At 36.1% G+C, this 9,989-nt stretch overlaps 1 protein-coding gene across 2 annotated transcripts in view; it reads left to right on the top strand.

Annotated features, from left to right (window-relative positions):
• Positions 1-9,989, top strand: part of slc30a5 (solute carrier family 30 member 5) — a 41,439-nt gene that overhangs the window by 14,349 nt on the left and 17,101 nt on the right. For both annotated transcript variants that reach the window (XM_039758641.1, XM_039758640.1), the window contains 2 exons: positions 2,552-2,628; positions 7,446-7,616. In XM_039758641.1, the coding sequence (XP_039614575.1) occupies positions 2,552-2,628; positions 7,446-7,616 (248 nt within the window). The remainder of the gene's footprint in view (positions 1-2,551; positions 2,629-7,445; positions 7,617-9,989) is intronic.

The following is a 9,989-nucleotide window of genomic DNA, read 5'->3' as shown; positions in this document are numbered from 1 at the left end:
ACACCTCCAAATTAACCACAGCTTGATTGAGAAATAGATCCTGGAATGTCCTGGAGTGGCCTTCTTAGTCCAAAGGTTTATATCCCATTGAAAAGCTTTGGTGGGATTTAAAGAAGGCAGTTGCAGCATAGAAGCATCAGTGAGCTGGAGGCTTTTGCTCATAAAGAATGGGCAAAGATTCCAACAGAGAGGTGTTCAGAAGCTCTTAGCACTTGCCAAAAACGGTTATTAGAAGTTATATAGGCTAAAAGATGCTCCACAAAGTACTGAAATGGGGGGGTGGGGGCAGGTGGTGTTGAATAATAGTGTACATGCACATTTATGAAAAGAGTTACATTTTTCACTTGTCAGAGTTAAATCAAACTTATACAACAAATGACTATAGTCAAACTAGAAAACAACAGAAGAAAAGAAAAATCAGGAAGTTAAAAATAAAGCAGAAGCAAAAAAGACAACACCTAACCAGACAGAATTCAACAAAAAATTAAATATTTAATTCCACCATGATATGATTTCTATACACAAACACTGAGTATCCCCCTTTTATCTTAGGAAATTTTTAATCCATATTAGCTTGAGGAAAATAAAAAATTATTCTGGAATCTCATAGTGCACTGAACACATCATTCTTTGTTGTGAGAAAGAGAATAACCTGTGAACAGATTTTATTTAGTTATAAGAGAAGCAGTTGCAGCTTCTAATATCAGAATTCACTGTGCTTACATGCACATACAAAACCAGGATGATGTAAATAACCAGGTTAAGGCAGAAACTTGGTTTCTTAAAAACCTCTGTTTTACATGGAGGCCTCCTTTGGCAAAATGCTCTGACGTCATTAAACTGTACAAAAAAGAGTTAAACTTCATCATCAGCTGCCATGAATCAGAAAACACGTGTAAAGCCTATTATAATTGTGTTTTATAAATACATTTAGTTCATGTGCTATGAAGTAAATAACATCCATTCCCATTTCATACATTGACGTGTCTGTTTGCTCATCAAGATACCAAGAACAAATGATTCACCTATGTGTGTCTGCTTTTATCCCTTCAGACTTTTCCAAGTACCATAAATTTACACTAACTGTTATAGACACATATCAAATGTTTATTTTTATTATATAATGATAATAATTGCTCATTACTGAAAGCGCTCCATGCAGGAAAGATACAGGATTTGAACTTGTGACCTCTTTTCTGCATGGCAGAGCTATGTTACCTCTATACCACCTGTGTGAATCTGCGAAGCAGCAGCTTTACCACTGTGACACCTGTATGTCTATCAGATGTAACTGGTTGAAAATGTAATGTGCAAGCACATGCATGCATAAAAACATCTTTATTTTGTACCATCTGATATTTTTGCACATTCACAGCAACATGTCACTTGAACAATTTCTTTTTATTTGGTTTTGTTCTTGAATAAAAGCACACTTGTTATACCTTTTGTGAAAGTGTTTATTTAATATTTGGACGTCAGTCTTCTCACATTCTACACTTAACCAACATTATGTCATTATTACTGTAACATGAAAAAAATTCTGTTTAGCTATGTCTACAGCATTTCTTGATGGTATCTCTTATGTCACCCTACATTTACACAGATCGTTGTAGACACAGAACACACAAGAAATGTATGCATTTCAAATCACAATTTATATTTACCTATATATAATTCCTTATGGCTCATTGCTAAATAAAACCTTTAACGTGGACTTGAGCTGTTTGAATTGTGGATGAATGATGGCTTCGGCTGGCTTAACGGGATGGGTGAGTGCAGGCTGTATGCTGCAAGTTGACAACATTGCAAAACAAAAATGTTGATTGCCGGGCAATTGATGCAGTGATACAGAACTATGAGATTCTTTGTATATGTTAGAAAAGTTAGAGGATTGTCAAGAACTAAAATTTTCACAGGATTTAGGAAATGTGTTAATGGTTTACATGAGCAAATAATCAGTTATTTGCTGAGAGATGTACATCAGTTAACTAGTTTTCTCAGTGATCAATAACCTGGCTTCTATAATTGGATTAAGGGTTAACATGGCATTTTAGAAAACAGATTTCTTTGAATAACTGGGTTATTCAAGCACATGTAAACACTTATTGTTACAGATATTTCAATCTATTTGGTATATCCCATATTTAAATCAAGTATGTGAGCTCATTTTGATTTTAAGTCTATCACTCATATTTAAATTGTATTTATATGTAAATTTGTATTACACTTTGGAAAATTATGAATTGAACTAATTAATTTTTTGGTTAAATAGCTTCTGTTGCCACAGGTGCAACAAACAGACTTTTTACCAACAAGAAAGCAGAACACATTTCTTTTGTGGTAGGAAAAGCCCCATAAGCCACTTCTTTTTCAACTAGCATTTCTCAGTGGTATATCTGATCCATTTCTTCCAATTTGTGAATTACTAAATAAAGATTTATTTTTAATTGGAATTTGTTTTTTTATTTTATTTCTCTATAGGCCTGTTTACTGTTGCTTTGTAAAAGACATTTCATGTTATATTTTACACTTCCTTAAGTTGTATGTTCAGCTGAAGGCCATCATGACAGTGCTCTTACTCATGCACTGCACACTATGATCTCTTTCCTTGGGGTAGCAGATCATAAGGTATGTAATTCTGATTGTAAGTAAATTTACTAAAATGCATATAGAGTAACAAATGTTGACTGAAAGCTACTATAAGAGGTAACATTTTTGTATTAATTTTAATGCTCATTTAAACTGTGTTTCCCTCCATAACATCTGTGCTTCAATAAACACAATTCTAGTAGTCGGTGGACAAAAAATTTTAATCTTTATATGGAAATGTGGTTTATTTAATTTTGGCCAAAAACTGATGGATCAAAATGATACCTTCATTTAATTTATGATTTTTGGACATTGTTTCCTGCCTTGCACCCTGTGTTGGCTGGGATTGGCTCCAGCAGACCCCCATGACCCTGTAGTTAGGATACAGCGGGTTGGATAATAGATGGATGGATGGATGGATGGACATAATTGGGACTATGTGCTGAAGCATATTTTTTTATACTTGAGTTGTACTTAGTATTTATATCTTGAATCCACAGTATGATTAGCCTGGCACACACAAACACACTGCGTACGTGGTGATTACTATCGTTCTATAAATCTCAAGAGCAAACCTTTACAATTATGCTAAACAGTATAGAAAAAGTATTAATACTAGTTTAATTGGTCTATCTGTCTGCACTTGTTCTTTAGATTCAGTGAATTAAAAGTGTGGGTCGTGCAGGGCCGGATTAAGGTGGGTGCTATTGATACTGCAGCATTAGGCCCATTCCTGAAACAGGTCCAGATGAAAACAGATGAGAATTTTCCAGAAGCTGAACAGTTTTCCTTTGCTATATTAACCTCAAAATAATTCTTAGAATGAAATTTGGAGTCTGACTTTCGGACGCCTAGACACAACGTTACTTATTATACAGTTACTATTGTTCTTTGCGCTGTGACGTAACTATAACGTTGTTGTTTTTATTGTTAACCGAAGATTTCAAGTTAATGCTATTAATTTTACGTTAAACAGTTTACTTAGTAATTTAGCTGCATTTTTTGCAATATCTTGGTGATTCTCGCAACATTATTATTGTTCGGTAAGTGCCACTTAGTACATTTTTCACCTTGAAAGTTAGTTGTACTGTAAAAATCGATGGCTATTTAAATGGTTATCTGTAAAGGTAAAACTAAAAGCCGGCCTGCAGGCACGGCATGGATGTTTAGAATTTTTAAAAATCCTCGACAGGATTCTGGTCTATTATGAAATTTAAATCGTCAACAAATTTTTTCCCTCAAGTGCCTGAACTGAGTCACTTTGACCCAATGTCTCTGCAAATTCACTTTTTCTTACTCTGTCCCGTAAGAGAATTGCAAAATTTTGTGTATTTCATTGTTAGGTTTTCTGTATTAAGTGCACTTTTCAGACAATTGCTATTGAATGTTGATGTTACATAGTTTGATGTTAATCTCGAGTAATTATGATAATATGTCGTTATTATTATTCATGTTCAATAAAGGCTGGCTGGTTGTGTCGCAAGTAATTAAGGCTCCTTGGTCGGTCTGAGTGCGCATGTACGGGGAGTGTCGAATGCACATGCACCAATGCAGAGAAAAAATAGGCCTTTTTTGCTCTGCAGCATCAAGCCCAATTTCGTCTTAATCCGGCCCTGGGGTCATGCAAATAAGGCTACCAACAACATATAAGTTTATAACTGAAGTCTGGCTGTTCTTTTTTGCAACATACTTTTTTCCACTTGTGATAGCCTCTCACCTAAATCAGTTGCAAGGTAGATATACAGCTTAACATAATTAAACCAAAAAGATACTCACAGGAACTCAGAAAGATCATGCATTCTTTACAGTAAAGACATCCTTACCTAAATTAGTTTTATTTTTAAAGCAATGTAAAATCAATGTTCTTACTGCAGATGGAAGTAAAAAATGGAAATATTATTATGTTTGCTGGTATAAGATCATTTAAAAAAAGACAGGTAGCAGATTACTCCCGCAGATAAGAACCAATGTATACATTTCTAATATGCAGGCTATCCTGATAATTTAGCAGAGATATCCCAGGAAACTTCACCTAACAGCTTCACATCTGAAGACCAAATACAGTTTTGGTCATTCAACCATCTTAGGTTATATATGAGGGGGAAAAGTGTTCAATTGCTGTGTCCAACAGGTAAAATGTCTTAATAGCCTTTCACTATTATGCATTAACAAATCATAACACACTCGGACTATAATACAATAATCCTGAACATAACTTGAATTATATTGGTGCTGATGTACTTTTTATCTTTCAGTAAATCAAATGATCATATAAAAACCGTGTATTGAGTTTACTCAGGTTGTTTTTTTGTATTATACTAAATTTATCTGGTAATGAGAAATAATTAAGTTTTGTGAATAAGCACAAATAGAGGAAAGTGGGAAGAGTCAGATACTTCAACCTTGTGCTTGAACATACTGTTTATTATGGGGAGTACATAACTAGCACAGAAATCCTGCAGCAATATGCTGCTTATATTCACATCAACCAGGCCATTTGTCCCAATCACACATTTCCACATTACCTCCATCATTCCCCTCTCTAACATACCCTTAACACCCTGAATAGTTGTTCAGTTCATACGTGCAAACAACAAAGCTTTCCACTCTCTAACTAAATTCCTCATTGAGTTGACTCTGATTAAGTCATTTGGTTGCAGTGTCAATGCAGTATGTAAGGGTAAGCCTGACTATATCTAGCGAATATTTTTCATTTGTTGGTACAAGTCCCAGCCTCTTCCTCATCTGAGAAATGAATCACAGGTCTGGCATTAGAAGTAGATTTCAGCATCCTTGTTGTGGCAGGGTTTTCTTTTACACCAAATATACAGTATTCATAAAATGTGTTGTAGAGGTTAAACGGCTGTTGTAGTTGGCCCCACTAGCAGAGAGTTTTAGTAGTCAAGACTAAGAAAGTACAGCCAATTGGGACCAACTATTTGACTATATGTTAGATGCAAAGTGTACTGCTCATTGCAAATGAGGCTCTGTGGGTCTGGTGTGTATCACTGGTAGGTAAGCTTTAACTGTCAATGTGGAGTAGCACAAACCAATCTTGAAGTTTCAGCGTCCACATGTTGGGTATGTGTAAGGCAGTGGTTCTCAACCACTTGACTTGGTCACCGGTGGGTCAGGGGTTGCTGTCGTTAGTTTGCCAGTAGGCCACAATTGGTCACCTAGAAATAGAAAGCCTTTATTGTCATTTTTCATTTTCATTTCATTTCATGAAATGCTGGTGGATACAAAAAAGCAAACAACACTACTTTTATGAAGAAAGGAAAAAAAAAAAACTACAATGCATAATACACACAAGAACAACATAAAAATAATAAAAAAATGTTATTACACTAAAGAATATTGCAAGTTTAGACCAGTTTATAGATAACTGTAAAATGTATACTTAAAAAGAAATGAGATAAAAAATTTAACCAGTAGTAATACAATAAATAATACTCGTACCATTTCAATGGGGAGTAGCTGCCCAAGGGCAGCATCAGTATGTATATTTGTTTCCCAGCACTGACCAAAAATTGTTTTAACCTGCCTTAATCTGCTTATGTTTGTTCAGTGTATTTATGGCCATTTGAAAAAAACTGTTTCTGAATCTGTTGGTCCTTCATTTCAAAGATCTATAACATCGACCATATGGTAACAGTTCATACAGGTGGTGACCAGAGTGTGAAGGATCCTTAATGATATCTGTGGCTTTCATTAGATAACGAGAGTGGGCAGTGTCTTCCAGGGAGGGCAGAGAGCAGCCTGTGATTGTTTTTCTGCTGAGTTTATGACTCTCTGGAGAGCCTTCTTGCTGTGAATCTGGAGTACCATACTGTGATACAGTATGCCAGGATGCACTTGATGGTTGAACGATAAAAAGCCACCAATAGTTTTTGCTCCAAGTTGTTTTTCCTGAGCACTTTTAGGAAGTGCAGTCTCTGTTCCACTTTTTTGACTGGCTGCTTTGTGTAATATGTTTCTCCATTTATAAGTTTGCTTCTTTCATCAAGTGATATCTTCAATCATGCTCATGTCACAAAGGGAGCTGTTTGCAATAACTGCTAATCAGTCTTCAATTTACTATAAAAACAAAACACTGGGTCATGGTACCATAAATATTGATAAACACTGGTATAAGGAAGGTGGTTTGTGTCGAATGCATTAGAATTAGCAAGGTGGAGCATCACCATTTGGGAAAGAATATCTTAAAGGGCCCTCTCAGAGTCAGAAAACGTATGAAACTTACTGTAGTAAAATAATAATACTGAAAGATTTATTACTATGGCTGGTTTTGGTAATTTCTAGAACGTTATTACATCATTGTTGTCCTATGGTCCTCAGTCAAAAGTACAAATCGCCTCAACTCTGTTGACTGTAAATTGGCACATCATTGTACCTATTTGCAAGTAAGTAAATGAGTAACTATTTAGAGAGCATGTGTATGGAATAAGGTTCAACAAAGTGAACTAAATGAATGGTTAGGTGATGGGTTTCTGGTAACATGGCAGATCGGGATGGTCAAGAGAAATGAAGAGCAACTCTTAGTGAATTAGAGGGCATCTCAGTTGCAATGAGTAGTTTCTGGATATTGGCAGTGAGGATGCTGGTCAAGTCATCAAACAATATGGATAATGGGATAGCAGAAGCATCAAGTTCTTAAGGAAACTAGAGATGTAAATGAATGTTAAAAGGTTTCATTACATAGTGAAGATATTTGTGTTCTGACATACTATTCCCACAGCAACTTGTATTGCATATTACAACTTACTTATATGTTTATTCCTTTAATTCCTGTATACTTGTTCTTAGCATAATTTGCTTTAACTGTTAACAATAAGCTGTGCTTTTATTGTTTCTAGGGAGGAGTTATGTTGCTCGTGATCGCCTTGTGTTTCAAGGTTGGTTTTCATACTGCTTCTCGGAAGCTGTCTATTGAAATAGGTGGAGCTAAACGCCTCTATGCTCTTTCCAGCCTTGTCTCTGCTGTCATACTTCTTCCTTGGGTTATTGTCTTGTCTGTAACCACAGAGGTAAGTTGATAGTGTATTCTATAAGTTAATTTGTAATCTTCAAATAAGTGTTTTTGAATTTGGATATATAAGGTGATATTTATAATTACGTTACATACCTGGTGACTTCAAAAATTAATTGATATTTTATTGGAGTGGTTTTATTTTGCATTGATTTGCATAACTTTTTCGGAATGTAGTGTCATTTTGTTAACGTTGTATATTTTAGACTGGAAAATGAACATATCTTTCTTTCTAGTTAGAAACCTTATTTTAATATGCACTTTACATGGCAATTTTAGGATGATTAATGGCTTAATTAAGTTAGGTTATTGTATTCTATGTAGGTGTATTGTTTTATTAGATAACTTTTAATGTGAATTTTTGCATTGACAATACAAATGACAAATTAATTTCATAGCTAGATGGTTTAAAACAAAACCCTAGATCCTGTTTTAAACTGACTGATGAAGCACTTTCTAATGAAAATCTCTAATAAGTAATGAGGCAGAAAATGTTTCACAGGTTGTTACTTTGTACAATGTTTCATTCCAATGGTTAATTCTCTTCAGGCAACAGTCTAACTTAATTCATACACATTTTTCACACAGCAGTTAGTTAATATCAAATTACTGAAGTAGATCAAACATATTAATGTCATTTAAGAGGTCTTCCAAATATAAAAGTTGAAATTCTTAAAAATAGTTTATGGCATTCTGCAAGGAGAAAAATTATAAGAAATTACAAGGTTACAGAGAAAAAAACGAAAATTTTTACAATTATGCCATAAGTTTAATGGTTTTTTGTATGTTGCAGGAGGACATTAGGTAAAACTGGTATTTTTCAGCCAGGACCTGTGACGGTGTGGGTTCTGGCTCCATGCTCCCATCTGATATTTGGAAGCCCTTGAACCCAACACCGTCAGTAATGTCACCGATGAGCTAGTCAGTGAAGGCAATAATTAAGCAAGGGGATGGTAAAAAGTGCAAAGGTTCTTTTATTAAAATGAAATCCAAACAAAACAGGTGTTCAAAATAAAGTGCAGTGCTTTCATAAAGTTCAATAAATAATCCATAAAAAGAACATGGAGGTAAAATCAATAAATAGAAAAAACAATCCTTTAAAACAAGGTTAAAACAACAACAACAACAACATTTATTTATATAGCACATTTTCATACAAACAGTAGCTCAAAGTGCTTTACATATTAAAGAATAGAAAAATGAAAGACACAATTATAAAACAAAATAAATCAACATTAACATCGAATAAGAGTAAGGTTGAATGGCCAGGGGGGACAGAAAAAACAAAAAAAAACTCCAGACGGCTGGAGAAAAAAAATAAAATCTGTAGGGACAACGCTGGAAGCAATCCTTTAAAAACACAAAGTCCGGTGTCTTTTTACCTGGTGGCTCCCCTGCTTCTCCCATTTGGGCTTTGCAACAGGAGAGTCGCCATACCTGCAGCTGACCTTTTCCTACTCAACTGATCTGGTGGCCTTCCGATTCCTGGCTGTGGTTCAGCTCACCTATATCGAGACTTGGGCTCCCCAGAAACCAGGACGCTCACACTGGGGCTTCTCTTCCAAATCTCAGACTCCCGCTGCCTGTCTTAGCTGCAGCGAGCCAACCTTCTCTCAGTCACTCCTGCTCCAAACAATCGCTCAGCAGGAGCGACCACTACCCTCGGCCCTCGGGTGCCAGCCAAACACCTCACTTGGGCTCGCCTCTCCCAGCTGCTCGTATACAGAGTGAGCTTGCGCTTGCTCGCTCTCCTTCTTTCTCTCAACCGGCTTTCTCACTCCTGCTTCCTGCCTTCTTCTCTGCAACCTCCATCTTTCTTTTTTTTTTTTCTTCCCCTCCCTATCCGACTCGCGCTTCTTTTTATATAGCGAAGGGCCATAGCAGCTGCAGCACATTAGCCTCGGGAACATTCACAGATATGGGCAGTTCCTCACCTGTGCACTCGGTGAGAAACGCCCACACCGCAGATCACCCCGCGGCTTGCTACAACCACTACACCCCCTCACGAAGTTGCGAGCGCAGTGATTATTTATTTAAAAACGGTCTTTGCTCAGCGAGCTGTGGACCCATAGCACCACAGGACCCTCAAATTTTTTGTTTGTGTTATAATCTTTCATGCTTCTATCACAGCTTATCTTGAGCTGAAAAAGAAACTTGACCCAATTAAACCACAGTTAACCATACAAACAGAAACATGCTCTTTATGGCCTATAACAACTTATTATTTTGGTGACCTCTGTGGCTTGGTCTTGCAGTCAGGTAACCACTTTGTATAAAAATTGTTCTCTGAATCTAAGACTGAACTTGGGTTGCTACAAACAGTGTACGATAATTATAAAACAAGGATTGTAGCTGCTTGGAAACTGGGAAG

Source organism: Polypterus senegalus, chromosome 7, assembly GCF_016835505.1.
Source record: "Polypterus senegalus isolate Bchr_013 chromosome 7, ASM1683550v1, whole genome shotgun sequence".
Taxonomy (NCBI): Eukaryota; Metazoa; Chordata; class Cladistia; order Polypteriformes; family Polypteridae; genus Polypterus; species Polypterus senegalus.
The sequence above is the reverse complement of the archived record's forward strand: the minus strand, read 5'-3'. Positions and strand labels throughout refer to the sequence as shown.